The sequence below is a fragment of the Tenrec ecaudatus genome, chromosome 3, assembly GCF_050624435.1.
Source record: "Tenrec ecaudatus isolate mTenEca1 chromosome 3, mTenEca1.hap1, whole genome shotgun sequence".
NCBI classification, from domain to species: Eukaryota; Metazoa; Chordata; class Mammalia; order Afrosoricida; family Tenrecidae; genus Tenrec; species Tenrec ecaudatus.
The window spans coordinates 202,821,507-202,839,022 of NC_134532.1; the positions used below are offsets into that span (position 1 = coordinate 202,821,507).

The 17,516-nt window shown below is 40.7% G+C and overlaps 1 protein-coding gene across 1 annotated transcript in view; it reads left to right on the forward strand.

Moving 5' to 3' along the window:
* Positions 1-362: 362 nt before the first annotated feature.
* The window catches only part of KCNIP4 (potassium voltage-gated channel interacting protein 4), a 279,632-nt gene continuing 262,478 nt past the window's right edge, over positions 363-17,516 (forward strand). Inside the window, exon 1 of the mRNA XM_075545015.1 lies at positions 363-474. Within this exon, the coding sequence (XP_075401130.1) occupies positions 363-474 (112 nt within the window). The remainder of the gene's footprint in view (positions 475-17,516) is intronic.

Consider the following 17,516-nt stretch of genomic DNA (forward strand, 5'->3'; position numbering starts at 1 on the left):
GCTCTGCTCGCCAGGGCAAGTTTCCTGGGAGCATCCCCTCTTTGCAGGGACTCAGCAAAGTCTGCATTTCCCAGCCCTTCCCCTCGCCGCTTGGAAGTCCAAGTGCTCGCTGGCTCCAGAAGCTGGTGGGCTGTGCTTAGGGAGGGTGGGGACCCCACCTGACAAATGCTCGGACCCACGGCGGCGTGAAAGGCTGGACCTCGGCCAAGACCGGCGCTCAGCCCGGGCCTCGGCTAGGAGCCGCTCACTCGTCCCCCTCGCCAGCCTTCCTTCCCAGCCAGACCTTGCTCCGATTGGATTATCTCATTAACTCCCTCCTCTCCAAAGGGGTCCGGGGCTGGGATGCTCCGGCGGCTCGGAGAATGTTGACTCTAGAGTGGGAGTCCGAAGGACTGCAAACAGTGGGTATTGTTGTGATTATATGTGCATCTCTGAAGCTGCTTCATTTGCTGGGACTGATTGATTTTTCGGAAGGTAAAGTGGTCGCTCCCCGGCTGTGCCATGGTTCAGGGCTGGTTCCGAAGCGGCTGCAGAGGCTGCAGAAGTTACTGAGGTTTTGGTTCTCCAAAGTGCAAGTTTTAATATATGCATGCTTGACCCAGAGTAGCCCAGTGGCTAGACAGTTCCCTTCCCTGTACTCAGGTGTTTGGCAGCGGCGGGAGGGGATGGGGTCTCCCTGGTGTCATGCACTTCCTACGTGATACTTCTGTGAGTCCAGGTGCTTTCATGGGTTAAATCTGTTTCTAATTAGGACTCTCCTGAGAGTGAGAGGCGCCCTGTGGACACAGCCATGAAAGTTTGATTGAGTGGTCAGAGGCTTGAAGCCACCAGCTGCCCCTCTGGAAGAGGCTGTGGGTGGGAATCTACTTCTGGGGAGGTTCAAGGCTTCAGAAACCTCAGGGGACCTTCCAAGTCTTCCTACAGGGTCTCTGTGAGTCCCACTCAGCAGGACCGCTAGCAACAGGTTGGAACACAGATTGCCTTGTGGTTGTCAAACTCATGTTTGCTGCCAGGTCTCCAAGCCAATAGTCATTCCCTCCTCCAAAGATGCACTCTGCTTTCTTGGGGCCTGGCAGGTATCTGTCTGGGTCTCCTAAGTTCTGAGGTGTAGGGGTGGATCCGGGTTGCTGATTGTGGTATCAAATGGGTAGGCTTGGGGTTTTTAATTGCATTAAGGGGTGCTTACCCCCAAATGTTCTCTGAGCACTTAATTTGTAGTATTTCATTTACAGCCCCCAGTGGGCAGGATCATCTGTCTGTGGAGGGGTTGGCCTGTTGTCCATAAATATTTCGTTTTCCTGGTCCAACAGGATACATTTCTACTCATAATCAGCTTTATTCTTTGACCACGAAGAGTAGCACAAGGGCCTTACCGATTCTAATATCTAGATGAGTATGTATACATGTGTCTGTGCACACGTGTATATACACACATATACCAGGGACATTTAAAAAGTTCATGCGGAAATGGAGTTAAAAGAGAATGGTGTTTTCTGTAAACTGTTTTTGGGGAAAAATGTGTGTGTGAATCTGTGGGTTTTAAAAATGTGTTTGTTTGTTTGTTTGTTGACTAATGGTTCCATTGAAATCACACGCCTTAAACCATCTTATCCTGCACACATTCAGCATTATCCTACGGAGTCCGTTTGGAACCTAAGCTCTCCTTTTTTCTCACAAGCAAGAATGGAGCTCCTGATACCGGTGCTAATATTCCTTCCAGATATAAATATGACTGTATTGTGCCAAGTTAGGATTATCTTTTTCTCTCATTGTCTATACTATGATGGAAAAAAAGTAAAAATTCTGTAATGTTTACATTACCTAGTAGCTAAAATGACATCGTCTCAAAGTGCATATTGTTGCTTCTGTTGATAACAATCAATGCATCTTTAGAGAGTCCTTTTCTGCTACCCAGTTTATAACATTGTTTTTAGACCGGTTATAAAGACAGAAATAGACCCTTATCAAATTCACGTACTTTTCCCTTCACATACTTCATCAGTGACAAGTTCTGCTTAGGCAAACACGAGACTAACATAACACGACTAAGTCAAACCAAAGACTCCCCTTCATTCTTTTCTCATATAGCACAGTCATACGGTTTAACCCCTCACGGGAAAACAGTGCGTGAGCAATTTTCTTCAGCTGTCCCACCACGAGCCAGCCTTCTTGTGAGATATCTTCTCCACGGCATTGAGCCTAGTGCCATCATCAAGTGCCATCATCAAGTGCCATCTCTAGGTATAGATAATTTGCTTTGGTTCCATGTCACCACGTTATTTTTATTCTCGCATCTGAGTCAAACCATGGTTCCATGGCTCTCAGGCTATATTTGAGGCAGCCTGGATTCAGAGTTCAGTGAGGAGGAAGGACCCACATGGAGGTGTTCTAGGATGTCAACTTCCACGGTACTGTGGAAGCACAGAACTCTCTTCTTGCAGTGTGGGTGAGCCAGACATGGCAAAGCATAGGCCCCAACGCCAACGCTCTAGCCCATGGTCTTGCTCTGATTTTACAAGCAGTTTATGCCACTTTAACGTGTGTTCAGATTTAAAAAAAAAATTCAGTTTGAGTCTCCAGCAACATGAAAATTAGAATTACAAACTTGATTCTCTCCAACAAAAATGACAAGAGTTTTCAGCAAGCCCAAAGCGTCTTTTTTATTCATAACCACATCTTCCTCTACAAATCTAGACGCATGGGTGCATATAAACACACCTACATAATTGCAGATGATACAAAAATGTCCAGTAATGCTTGATGAACTCTGATTCAATAGAGAAGTCTTCATCGTGGCAAATCGCAATGATATGCAGTCCATGGTTCCTGTGTTGTTCTTTAACACCTTGTAGGAAGTGCTGATCTAGGCCAACTCTCTCATTTTAGATAGGAGACAACTGAGACCTCAAAGACTAATGGATTTAATGGAAGGAAAAACTAACTGGGACCAAAGGCAGAGCCAAACTAGGACCACTGTGATTTTTTCTGCCACGGCAGCTTTTTATTTATTTTTTTGAGTCCTCTTTCCTGGTATTGGAAAAGGGAGTACATGAAGAATTTCCTGAAGTCTTAGGTCTTATTCTGAACTTGCCACTAACCATCTGTGAGCTCTCTGTGGGAAATACAATCATCTGAAATAAAATCATGCAACGATCGCTCAATTTTCATCACTTAAAACACAATAAATTCAATGAGCAATGGCAGCCAATGACAACTCCCATTCCAGTCCGATGTCGAAGCCCACTAGCAAGCGTGGGAATTCCGACCTGGGTCTCCTGCCTTTTTTTCTTCAAACCGTGGCAGCGTCTTAGCAGAAACGGGACCTGGGTTTTCTGATCACGCTGCAAGTAGAGGGGCCTAAGATGACAGCGAAAAAGGAAACAAGCGAAAGAGTAAGCCATAGATGCATTTGATGATCAGAGCCAGTCCTTCCTCCCAAGCTGCAGATGATAAAAAGAGGAGATTTCCCAACGAAGATGTTGTCCCTGAAACCTCACCACTTGGAAAATGTGGCTCAGGGGAGGGCCATGATTTAGTACTCTTGTTGGAGAAGTAGATGATGAAGCCCAGAGCTTAGCCTTGAGCCTCTTGTAAGCAACATTTAACTTCTCTGATGCTCGCAGCTGGCAACAATGCTTCCAGGATACACTGTAAAGAGCTCCCTTCAGTATGGCATTCTTTGCACATAGATGGCTTAAGAGCCAATTCTGGAGTGGGTTCAAATGAAAGGGCCCATGTTAATTTTGGGAAAAAGCTGTATTACATTATTGCTGTTCTTTCTGAGGCCTGGGAGAATCATCCCTGGGTAGCAAAGAGTTAAGAGAAGCATTTCTACTCCTGTTTAAATTAGATCCCAATTTTGATAAAAAGCCATTAAAAATAATCCCATTTTAGTTGGAATCCAGGGTTTAGGAGGCGAAAGCAATTTGTTAAGAAGATTAAAATGACTAATGAAATTTAAATATAATTATTTGAGGATTTACACATCTTCTCCTATTGAGAAGGGGAACACAGAAGATTAATCTCATTGTGTCGTAATCTGACATATACATATCATATGTCTTCCTGAATTCATTGTGTCCAGAGTGCCCTACAGGGTTTTGATTGAGGTGGTGGGAAAAGGAATGTATGTTGACGTGGTTTTTGTTCCACTGTGGAAGATTAGTTACCATGTCATGTAGAGTAAGTGCCACACCCATGGCCAAAAAAGAAAAAAAGGCCTATAGAACATGCATGGAAAAGAAGGAAATGCTTCATGAAGAGAAAATAGTTGAATGAAGTAGACTGAAGAGAGAACTGGGCGCTATGAGTCAGGGTTCTCCAGAAAAGCAGCGCCATAAAGAGGTAAATACATTTATAGTTGTTCTTCTTGTTAGGTACTGTAGAGTCAGTCAGGACTTATGGCAACCCTGTGCACAAAAGAAGAAAGCACTGGCCTGTCTCCCACCATCATCCCAATTGTGCTGTGTTTGAACCCATGGTTGCTGTCTTCATGTAGGATGTTCTTGATGTCATCCCACAGCTCATCAGGTCTTCTATCATTAGTGTTTCGTGCATTACATCTGTTCTTGAGATGTCCTTGGAATTCAGGTGGGCTGTATACAAGGTCATATTTTGACTCTAGTGAACTTGTTTTCATTTTCTCCAACTTCATCGTGAGCCTAGATGGTCTGTTCCACAATCAGCCCCTGACCTGGTTTTTAATGTTGACATTAAGCTTCCCCATAGTCTCTGCCCACTGATGGAATCAAATTTTTATCTCTGTAGAAGTCCACAAGGATAGTCACCGTCTGGTTTGTTGGGGGCGGGAAAGAGGGAATTTCTATGAACAAGTTATTGGTCTTGAAAAATTCTATCATTGAATCTCTAGCCTCATTTCTATCACCAGGACCATATTGCCTAACTACCATTCCTTCCTCTTTATTTCCAACATTTTCATTCCCGTAGCCAATAATAGCCGATGCAGCTTGACTGAAATATGTTTGATCAATTTTAGCCTGAAGATTTTGATAGCATTTTTCAATGTTTATATCACTAACTTTAGTCATTGGTACATAACTTTGAATAATAGTTGAATGTATTCAATTTATTTGCAGATAAACATTATCCTACCACCCCAGACAGCATTGTACTTCAGGATAGATCGTGAAATGTCCTTTTTTTTTGACGATGAATGCAATGCCATTCCTCTTAAAAAAATTTTTTTTTGCCATTCCTCTAGATTGTGTCATTTTCAGCATAGCAACCGTATGATTTTCTGATTCAAAATGGCTTATACCAGTACAGTTCAACTCTCTAATGCCTAAAATATCAATCTTTATGCATTCAATTGCATATATGTCAATGTTCAATTTTCCTAGATTCATACTTCATACATAGCATCCAAATTCTGATTACTAATTGATGTTTTAGCTGTTTCTTCTCATACTGAGTCATGCTCCATCAGAAAATGAAGGTCCTGGGGGCTCTGTTCCTACAGGCTCCAGCCCATCCGCATTGTTATGATGGACTCTCAGAAGGAGGCTCTTTCTCAGTCATATTTGTAGCAACTTCTTGCCCAGGGGGCTCATCTTCTGGCACTCAGAATGATCTGCTTCTAGTCATTAGGTTTTCAGTGACTGACACGTTTCAAGGCCATCCATAGGGTTTTTAGTGACTACTTCCTGTGAAGTGGAGAGCCTGTTCCTTCTCCGTAGTCTATTCTTTGTCTTGAATCTCTCCTGAAACCTGTTCACTTTGGGTGACCCTTGGGGTATTAGTTTTTCATACCAGAGACATACCCTTCAGCATCACAAGGCACCACAGTGCAATGGAGCGGTGTTGTCAATACACAAAAGTAAGGGTCAAATAATCATCAAGTATGAGAAGGATTTCCAAAATTTGAGAATGAATAAAAAGTAGTCCGGTTTACACCAAGGGCTTTCACTGTGATGCGAGCCTCTGACAGCATGTGGTTTATCTCTAAGGGTGTAGAAGCAGGTGTATGTGGAACACGTGGATTTCTAAGTATGATAAAAGGATCATGTGGCTGCCCAAGTCACTGCATGTAGGGAGTGTACACTTATTGCCTAAGCGGTGATGACTCATGGACTCCGAAGTCCAAGAAATGAACTACGGGATGGACCTATGCTTTAGGCATGTCACCGTCTCAGTCTGTGAAGGCAAGTTCAGAGTTAAGAGAGTGGAAGGAAAGATTTCAGGAATGTTCTGCAGCAATCCAGGTGCAAGCAATAAGGGCAAAATCCATACAATACACTCTTCAATAAACTACTTAATGGTGAACTATCAATTTCCAGCTTTTCCAGAAATTCTTATTTAATGTAATATTCTTGGCTTGCTCATGTTGTGAAGGAGAATAATTGTGTTTTACCTCGGGGCAGTGTGGTTTGGTTTAATTTTTTTTCTTATGAGAAAAGAGAAAAATAGGCAGTACACCAAGGTTGCACCTACAGATATGATATCTTCATTAATGGAGTGAAATTGATAATTCTGATAACTGTAGCTCCCATTTTGAGAAAGGCCTTAGTTATTATGAAACATTATTTTGGAAATTCTTACACCTAAAGTTAACGATACATGCATATGTTCAAAATTAGCTTCAATGATCACTAATACTTGCCAGTTATATTCCAGTAAGGATTAACTTTAATTAATATTCTCATCATTCTACTACATATCAGCTGACATCATGGATGCCAAGAAAAATTGAAAACAGCCCCTATCCTCAAAGAACTCACAAGTCTATAAGGAGAAACACAAGATGAAAGAAAGTAAAATTGTACAACATTATGATCTACAGATCAATGCCAGTAAGTCCAACATAGAGAAGAATGGCAAATAGTTAAATGCAAGAGGAGAATATATAAGGTATAAATGATAATTCCTTAGAAGAGGTGACCTCTTGACTGTGTTTTATAGTTGAGGGGAAATATATGAGATCAATCTTAATGAGAGGTCTTTAAGAATTGGAATGAGGCATCAGCAGGCACAGACACATAGTGGGACCTATACTTGGTATTCATGGAACAGCAACAACAAAATGTGTGAGGGTCATTTTTGATATTTTGTGTGGCCAAAAAGATTTCAAGAGGTGACTAGAGAAGACAAGCAAAGTATTTTAAAATAATTTTATTGGAGGCTCTTAAGGCTCATATAACAATCCATTGTGTTTGGCATATTTGTCCATATGTTGCCATCATCCTTTTCAAAATATTTTCTTTGTACTTGAGTCCTTGGCTCCTCATTTATTTCTTCCCTCCCCTCCCCACCATCCCTCATGAACCCTTGATAATTTATAAATTATTATTATTTCATATCTTACACTGACCGCTGCCTCCCTCCAACCACACGCGTTTCTGTTGTTCATCCCCTTAGGGATGAACATTATATGTTGATCATTTTGATCTGTTCCTCCTTTCTTCTACCACCTTCCCCCTACTCTCATGGTATCACTACTCCCACTACTGTTCCTGAGGGGGTTCTCTGTCCTGCATTCTGTGTGTCAGGCGTTCTTATTAGTATCAGTGTACATGGTCTGGTCTAGGCACATTTGTAAGTTGAATTGGAGAAGGAAGCATTAAAGAACTGGAGGAATGTTGCCTGTTGTGTCGCTGCTATACTGTGCCCTACCTGGCTCATACCCTCATTGTGACCTTTCTGTAAGGTGATTTCCAATTGTCTACAGATGGGCTTTGGGTTTCCACTCTGTGCCCACCCCACTTCGTTTGCATCAATATGATTGTTTATTCTGGGTCTTCTGATGCCTGATATCTGATCCCACTGACACCTCATGATCACACAGACTAGTGTGCTTCTTCCATGTGGGCTTTGTTGCTTCCCAGCTAGATCGCCACTTGTTTATCTTCCAGCCTATAAGACCCCAGATGTTACATCTTTTGATAGTGGGGCACCATCAGCTTTCTTCACCACCTTTGCTTATGCACCCACTCTGTCTTCAGCAATCAGGTCAGGAAAGTGAGCCAGAATGCCAGTTTATTAGAACAAAGTGTTTTTACATTGAGGGAGTATTTGAGTAGAGGCCCGGGGTCCATCTGCTCCCTTAATATTTAACATATAATATATGTACATAGATCTATGTCCCTATCATTATTTATAAATATATTTACATACATACACGCCTATATTTATACCTCTGTAAATGTCATTCAAGCAAAATATTTTAATGAAATGTGCAAAGACCTCTAGTTAGAGACCAAAAAGGGAAAAGCACACCTATCATTTCTCAAGCTTAAAGAACAAGGGGGTGGGGGGAAATTAAGGCTCAGGTTGCAATATTGAAGACTTCTAGGGCCAAATATTGAACAACACAGGCAGAATCAAAGGAGATAAAAGGAATACGCAGTCACTGTACCATAAAGAATTAGTCATTGTTGTACAATTTCAGAAGTTACTGAAGAAAGACACCTAAGTGGCACTAAAGCAACTGTGGGGCGTTGTGGTGTAGGGGGTGGAGAGGAGGCTTCAGGAACTTGTGGGAAGCCAGTTGAGATGTTTCAATAAGCAGATGCAATGCTGGAAATGCTCTTTAGTCTATTCCAAGTCACTTGGAAGACAGCTACCTGGCCAAACAACTGGAAGAAATCTGTATTCCTGTTCTGGGAAAGAATGATTCAAAGAAGGTCCAAATTATAAAACAATGTAACTGGTAAATTTTTGCTGGAGAAAATTAAAAAGGGATTGAAGCAGTACACCCGCATGGAACTGCTAGAAATTCAAGCCAGTTCCAGAAGAGGATATGGGACAAGGGATCTCATTGTACATGTTTGGTGGATCTTAAGTAAAAGCAAAGCATTCCAGAAGATGTTTATCTGTGGTTTACTGAGTATGCAAAGCCATTTGACTGGCTTGTAACAGATTATGGATGACAGTATGAAAAAATGGGAATCATAGAATACATAATTATACTCCTGCTGATCCTTTATAAAAACCAAAAAAACAAGGGTCTACTGAGAGGTTTAAAGTCAGGAAAGATGTGTGTAAGTTTGGAGTCTTTCCATCACATTTCAATTTGTATGCCCAGAAAATAATTGGATTAAATGTGGTAGCAGGATTGAAGGAAGACCCATTAAAAACTGTAGTATGCAAATGATGAACTTTATTGCTGAAATTGAAAATAAATTGGAAGATTTTACTGAAGAATGTCAGACTACAAGAGCCTTCTTTATAAATTACACCTTAACATTAAAAAATTCTCACAAATGGATCAACAAGAAATGATATAATAAATGGAGGAAATATTCAAGTTGCCAAGGATTTAATTTTACAAAGCTCCACTATCAACCTCCATGGAGGCAGCAGTCAAGAAATCAAATAACATATAATGTTGGGCAAATCTGCTGCAATAGATCTCTTTAAACTAGTATTAGAAAGCTAAGAAGTGACTGTAAGGACTAAGTTGAACCACACCCAAGTAATAGCCTTTTCAATCACTTCATATGCATTAGAAAGTGAGACAACAAAAAGGAAGACTGTGGAAGGATAAATGCATATGAATTATGATTTGGGCAAAAATATTTAATATATTAGCTATTACCAGAAGGATCAACAAATCTGTGTTTCAAGAAATAACACAAGCACTTTCCTTAGCTCAAGGATGGCAAGGGCTTGATTCTTTGGGTCTATTAGGATGGACCAGTCCCTACAGAAGGACATTGTACTTGGTAGAAAAATCAGGGAAAAGAAGTAGATGGATTGACTACTCAAGTAGATGGATTGACATAGTGGCTGAGATGATGGGATCAAATGTAGCAAGCACTGTGAAGATGGTGCAAAGGTGGGTCCTGTTTGGTTTAGTTGGTGTTGTTGTTGGTTACCATGGAGTCAGTTCAGACCCACAGCAGAAGGAAACACCACCCAGTCCTGCACCATCCTCACAATGGTTGCTGTGTTTGAACTCATTGTTGCAGCCTCTGTGTCAGGCCATCTCCTGGACGGCCTTCCTCTCCTTTGGTGCCTCTTTGCTTTACCAAACACGATGCCCTGCTCCAGGAGCTGGTCTCCCCTGACAACAACTCGATGTAACCTAACAACAACACCAAGTTCTGGATTGGACTCAACCACTCAGCAGCCACATAACTAAACTACCTTAATTTTAGACCATGGAAGTTCCTTCTATTTTCCCAGCATATTTGAAAAGTTCTGTAGTGAAATAGTTGTGTATGAAGTTGCTTGTGTATTCAGAATTGTATCCTTAGAATATTACTTTTAAAAAGTAATGCATGGGAGAGCAAATGTAATGTTCAAATTTCTTGCTACATTCACATATACAGCCAAATTGCTTTATAGGAGCCCTAATGGCAATCGGTTAAATGCCCAGCTGAGAACCAAAGGGGTAGCAATAGGGTAAGGACTAGCTGCTCTGTTGGAGAAGTCTATTTCCGTGAAGCTATATAGCCTGGGAGATCTTATGAGGTGGTTCTACTCCGTCCTATGGGGGTCACTGTGAGTCATAATAGACTTGAGTGCAGTGGTTTTAAAGTGCTTTCCAAAAGGTTTGGCGAAATTTAACTAACCCCTTATAATTGATCTGTATTCACTACATTCTCCCTTTTTTTTGCTGGTCAAGGGAGAATTTGGAAGATGGACATGAAAGACCAAATTGGCAAGCTGACATTAAAGACCAAATTGGCAAGCTGACCTTTCAAACATTATCTTGGCACAATGGATGTATGTGTGGATTGTGATAAGAGTTGTACGAGCTCCCAATAAAATGATTAAAAAACAAACAAAACAAAGCAACTTTGTCTTGGGGCTGAGTAAATAACAGACACCATTTACACTGTGGAGTCTAACTGTAGAGATCTGCTTTTTGAAAATGATCTTATTTTTATTCATTCTTGTTTGGGAGAATGGTTTCCTTTTCTGAAGAAGTTTCAGACTTCTTACAGAAATTATACCCATCTCAACCCCCAATTTTTTCATTGACATAAAATAATGTAAAGGTTGCACTCAATGACGTATTTTCTAGTTCTGTGTGACTAGAAATGTACCATGTTCCATATCGGTGCTATAGACATTCAGCAAAGATTTTCTATATTTTGGTAAAGGTTTTATTTAGCTTATATAAACTCAATCACCAAGGAGGGAGATTATGTGTCTCTTTAAGGGATAAGTACACGTTCATCTCAACCAGAAGTGCGGGACATCTTCACGTGGCAGAGTCTGCAGCCAAATCTGAACTCTCCATTCTCCTCTACCTTGTTAAGTTGTTTTGATAACTCTCTTTGGCGGGTGGGTAAATGCGCTAAGGTCTTTGGATGAGTAAAATCCGAATATTCCATTTAGTGTAAGACATTCATGTGAATAGAACTATAAATGTGAGTAGCTTCCCATGAGAGTAAATGCATAGTTGTTAATGACTTGGTCACAGAAGCTCTCTAATGAGTATACCGAAGAAGATTGAAGACCTAGCAGCAGTGAGATAAATTGGTGATGGGACTCCACATGTAAACAACTTTCAGGAGGGAAATGAATAATGATAAAATAATTAGAAACTTGAGGCATCTGAACAAACCCTCAAACCCCACATCTGTCTTCACTGTGCTCAGCAATTCCTAAACTTCACTGGTGCATTGAGGTTGAAATTACCAGAGGCATCTAAACATGCCTTGAATTAAAAATCGAAATGAACTACTTTCTCATATTATAAATGGAAGCAGTGGTGGCACAGTGGGTTAAAGGCTTACCATAAGGTTGGCAGTTCAAACCCACTAGCTGCTCTGCAGTGAGAGAGAGGGAGAGGAAGAGAGAGTTAGTTTCCCTAAAGATGTATAGCCTTCGAAGCTCTGTGGAGCCATTCTACTGTGCCCCACATGACAGCTAAGAGTCAGGATGCGGGACTCTGGTACCGTGAATATTCAAGAGACAGAATTAGCCTCATGCATAATTTCATAATACAGGCAATCTAGTTAAAACTCAAAACTGACTTTAAGGTTTAGCTAATTAAAAATGTGCACAAGTGTTCTGAATCCTTGACAAGATTACATGCTAAAGGTATTGTGTTAGTCTGGGTACTTTAGAGAAACAAATCCACAGAAACTCATGTATAAGAGAGAGTTTTATATAAAGGTTAAGTGCACATCCAGAAAACATCCCATCCTAGCGCTGCCCAAGTCCACAAGTCCAACATGAACCCATATGTCCAACATCAATCCACAAAGTCCTCCTCCATCTCACAAAACAGGTGCAATGATGCCGACTGCAGGAGGAAAGCCAAGTCAGTGAATGTGTAAGCACCTCAGTGCTGGCAGGGGTCTCCACAGGGCTTTGCCAGCACCAAGGGCTGCGTCGGGGTAGGTCCATGTGGCTTCTCCTCAGGGATGTCTTGCAGGAAGTGAGCCTTGCCAGTTGAAGCAGGGAAGTGGCTAAGGCAGCTGCACCCTGGTCCAACCATCAGAAAGCAAGAGACCCGAGAACTAGAAAGGCAAAGCTCATGGAGCCATTTATTCCTCTGCCCTTCAATTAACCCCACATGTGTTTATCTGCCAGGTTGGCACAACAAACTAATTACCTCAGGTATACTGCTGAAATCATAAAAATGGCCTCAGTATTGTTTTATATACTTTCTCCAATGCATCAACAATGCAACTAACTTTCAGGTTACCATTTATTGGGTATTCAAGGAAAATGCAATATCAGCAAAGAAATTCTGTAGTTGCAAAATGTTCATAAAGTTCAGACTTGACCTAGCTAAAATATTTCAAATATTTACATTTCACAATATAGGAACTGTTTTTGCTAATGACTGTCCAAAGCGAGTAGAGTTGGTTTAAATGGAGGCAAGCTTTCTCTTCCTGCTGCATTCCAGAAAGACCTGAATATGTCTGTTCTTTAAGGCACAAATTAAGTTCTTTCTGTTGAATAATTAAGGAATGCCTGCCAACTTCTTTAAAGAAATCTTGCCTAGACTGAAGATAGTTGGGAATTTTTCAAATGGATAGGTGTGGCTGGGTATAATGGAACCATGAGGAACCTGCCCTTGGAGGAGGCTCGGCCATTTCCCTGTAAATGGTGTCAGCAGTGGGATTTCATCATGGTGCTATGTTTTATACTCTTGCACTTGATTTATACATTGCAAAGGATGACGGAGAAAGACGGTGCATACATCGAGCTTAAATTAGGTTCTGAAATACTGAGAGTACTGGTCAAAATTCAATCCCAGATATAGGGGGGAAGGTACAGGATGGGAATGCTGGCTGTCCTTCCATGTTTCTGTTCTGTATTTCCCACGTATGGAGGGAAGCTGATAGCTTAACTATGTGGGAAAAGAGTAGAGGAACATTTAAGTAAGGTTTTAGAAACCAAACACAATTACATCTTTTCCTCCTTTGCTGCACCATTTCTTCGGTTTAATAAAATTATTTAAAATTAGTCTTGAAAGAAAGTAAAATACATGAGAGATGCCTCACATCTCTCAAATCTATTTTCTAGCAGGCAATATTTAATTCCCCCCCACCCAATTGGAATGATTTTTCAACATATTTTTAATGTAAGAATAAATAAATCTTACTCTATAGGTCAGAATTAGAATCCTTAAAATCACACATGGAAATGCCTATTCCATTACCATTACTCCAAATTTAATCTGTTGTTCCTTCTAGAAAACTAGATATCGTGAGCAAGGCAAGGATTTTCATCTCCATGGTTACAGCTAAATGCTATAAGAATAGGCAATATTTAAAACACTCTTGCCTAAGGAAAAGGAATATAGTAAATAGATGGCTTAAAATAAAAAATATAGCACATGAACAAATGAATGGATCGGCACATGGTTTGGGTGACAAAAGCTTAACCCCCAAGTAGCTGGCAGAAATAACAAGAAAAGTGGATGCAAGCCATAGGAATAAGTTAATTAATAATTTTTAAATAAGTCTCACTGATCTTTAACAACTTTGCATGTTACCAGATCATTTTTTCCTTAGATTATGCACAGTAGAACCATATACAAGGGCAATTTCAGAATGATGAGTCATTTGATCGGCATATTTTAACCATGGTGGCAGTTGACTTTTATCTTCATTCAAAAAATACATGTATAATTTTCAACTCCTTAAATGGGTGGTGTGGCCAGAGCAGGTCTAGACATTGTGATCAAGGCTTTAAGTAAGATGCCAGTTTGAATTTTTGTTCCATCGCGGACAGGTTTTCTTGGGAAATATTTTCCATATCTCTAAAACTCAGGCTTCTTTTATGTGAAAGAGCACCTGATTTCCTATATTGTGTTACTGTAAGGACTAAGGACTTTGGACCTTATTTATAGAATTATGAGCATATAAGGTGTTTTTAAACCCAGTAACATAAATAACAATAGACAAATGATGATTTTGGCAATATATAGCAATGTATATTTAACTATCTTTTATGGTGCAGTAGGAAATGTTAGTAAAAGGCAATCCATAGTTTCCTTTATATATTTGTATGAATAAAACCAAACCATGAGTTAATCTCAACTCATAGGAAAAACTGGAACACCATCTTCTTTTGATTTCTGAGACTGAAAATCTCTATGAGAGCAGACAGCCTCATCTTTCTCCTGGAGATTTAGATATATCAAGATGTTTAAAACATTTTTCGCCATATTTTTGCCAAGCAGAATAATTGGGAAGTGGCACGTGTATTTGCTCATTGGACAGAAACAGAGCAAATATGTCCGTCTGCTTTGATTTGCTGTTGGTGTTCAGTGCATCCCATGGGTCATTGTTTTCCATCTGAGGACCACGGAGAGTTGAATTCCCAGGGTGCTATGTTCCCCTACTTTCATACTCACATCACGGAACTAGATCGGCGTTTTGCAATTTTCACAAGACACGAATAACTGCATGGTACCTTAAGTGTATGAGACAAAAATACAACTTTGAGTTACTTATATCAGTTTCTCAAATCAAAGAAGTTGGCATCCCGTTTCTTTCCTCTGGTATTCCTAACTGTGACCTGTGTTGAGTGGGGTAGGGTTGGGGGCTCTTTCTTTTTTTCTATCTAAAGATTAGGATATTGATTTCGGAAACCCAGAAGTCTCTTTCAGAAAAGGGGCCATTATACACAAACATGTTTCCATACAAACTGTGGCAGAATATTGGGCATGTAGCTTAGACTGGGATTTATTTCCAATGAGGTTAAGTGTCTTTTAAGTTCACTAAGCAATCCTATAGACAGATAACAATAATCTGTCTCATTCACATTGTGAGCTTTGTCTTGAATATTACCACCGATAACCTAATGAATACAAATTTGGTTTTGCTAAATTCTTGAGTTCTACTTTATTTTCTCTCGGGCCTTTTTTTGTGGGCTGAGGAATCTATGTCTAATTTTCTGTTGTTGTCAAGTATTATCCAGGCAGTTCTGACCCACAGAGGCCTTACGTGCAATAGAAGAAAACACTTGCCCATCTTGAACTTGAATCCCCATAACTGTCGTTGCGATAGACCTCACAGTTGCAGTCGCTGTGTTTATTCCTCTCCTTGATGAACGTCCTTCTTTTATCTGATCTACTTCATCAGGCAGGATAGGGTCTGCCTCTCCCGAAAGTACAGGAGCGATATCTCACTGTCTTCCCTTCTAAGCAGCCTTCTGGCTATGCTTCTTCTAAGACAATTTGTTTGTTATTCTGATGGTCCATTGTACCTTCCATATTCTTCTCCAACTTCGGGATTCAAATGCATCAATTCTTCCTTATTCATTGTCCAACTGAATCATAGAGTGGGAAAATAATGGGAAAAATGTACGTCAATATGCAAATACTTGTTACATAGGCAAATGCGTAGGAAAGTCCTTTGGTATGAAAGAAGGAATGCTGGAAAGCAGGATGTATTTTCACACTACAGAAACTCTTCAGTCCTTCGTACACACCTTGAAATGTCACCTTTCAGTGGCACCTTCTCCAAGGCTCCCACTGAATGTCCCAGAGATCCAGCCCTCTCTCCCAGTCTCCTCTACCCCTCTGCCCTGCATTTCCATCTTCATGGCACATTCTCTCCTTCTAATATATTTCAGCATATCAATGCCTGTTGCTATTTTGTCTCTAGCTGATTCACTGCTGCATGTTCAGTACTTAAAAGAAGCAAATAGCATCCATATTTTAAAAAATCATTTTATTAGGGATTCATACAACTCTTATCACAATCCCTACATACACCCATTGTGTCAAGCACATTTATACATCATTCTCAAAACATTTGTTTTCTACTTGAGCCCTTGGTATCAGCTCCTCATTTTTACCTCCCTCCCCACTCCCTCCACACACATATTTTTTTGTAAGTGCTCAGGATTCACTGAATGAGGAAATACATGTTTGTCAGAGTGTTTGTGGGTTGGAGACCTTACTTGGTGGTGAAGTGCCTCTCAGGGTGACCAAACTGGTATGTACATGTCCCTGTGTCCTGTGTATAATATGAAATGTTTTCTGGGGCACCTACTACCAGCCTGGCCAAACAAGAAGCAGAGCAGAAACCAGTGCCAAGTGTCAGCAACAAGAACACCCAAAGACCAGCTAATGAGGTTTGCAACAAATGAAAAGAAGCAGAGTTTTTATTGCTCTGTAGGCTGAGCCTAATTTTGTCAAAGCGTTTCTGAAGAAAGTAATTTAATGCAAACCTGGCCATCCCCATCCACTCCTGCTTGCCTGCATTCTGCCTTAGAGCTTGGTAGGGGATAAACATTCTTATTTTTGCTTCAGGAAAAGAGAAAAGGGACGTCTGTTGGAAAGCGAATACTTTGGCTTGGCCTCGGGGAGCATTTCAATCCAGTCCCTGAACACAAACATTTATGCTCCTCATTTCAGCATACCTAGCAGAAGAATTTGCAAAGAGCTACCAGACAAACTTCAAAACATTTGAAGTGTTGGGGATTAAAGTATACCCCACCCCTTAAATAGGTTTTATCAACCCAAACCCCTAACCAAACCAAATTTACTGCCATCCATTGAAGGAGCTCTAGCTCATCATGACCCTACAGGACATAATTGAACTGTTCCTTTGAATCTCCAAACTTTTCCTTCTTTATGGCGTAGAAGGCCTCTTCTTTCTCCTGAAGAACAACTGGTGAGTTCGAACCGATTACCTGGTGGTTATCAGTTTAATGCATAGTCCTCTGTACTACTAGGCCCCTGCAAACCCCAAACCTGTGACTATAATCTCATTTGATAATAGGCCTTTGTTATGTTAATGAGGCAGCATTCATGTAGCGTATACCTTAAATTATCTTACACTTAAAATATTGTATTGTGGTTTTGTCTGAAAGTCCATCTTCTATGTGATATGAAAGAGCAGGTTGAACAAGCACAAGCATAGATGGGAGGATAGATATGAAACACCGCATCAGTCTCTGAGCATGAACCCCCAGAGCAGATAGAGAGAATTAGGGAAGGGGTGAGCCTTCCTTCAGAGCCGGTGCCTTGGATTCTGCCATCTAACCTTCCAACCTTTGAGAAAATTAAATTTTTGTTCAATAAAGCCACCCACTTGTAGTATTTCTGCTATAGCAACGCTCGATAATGAAGAGCA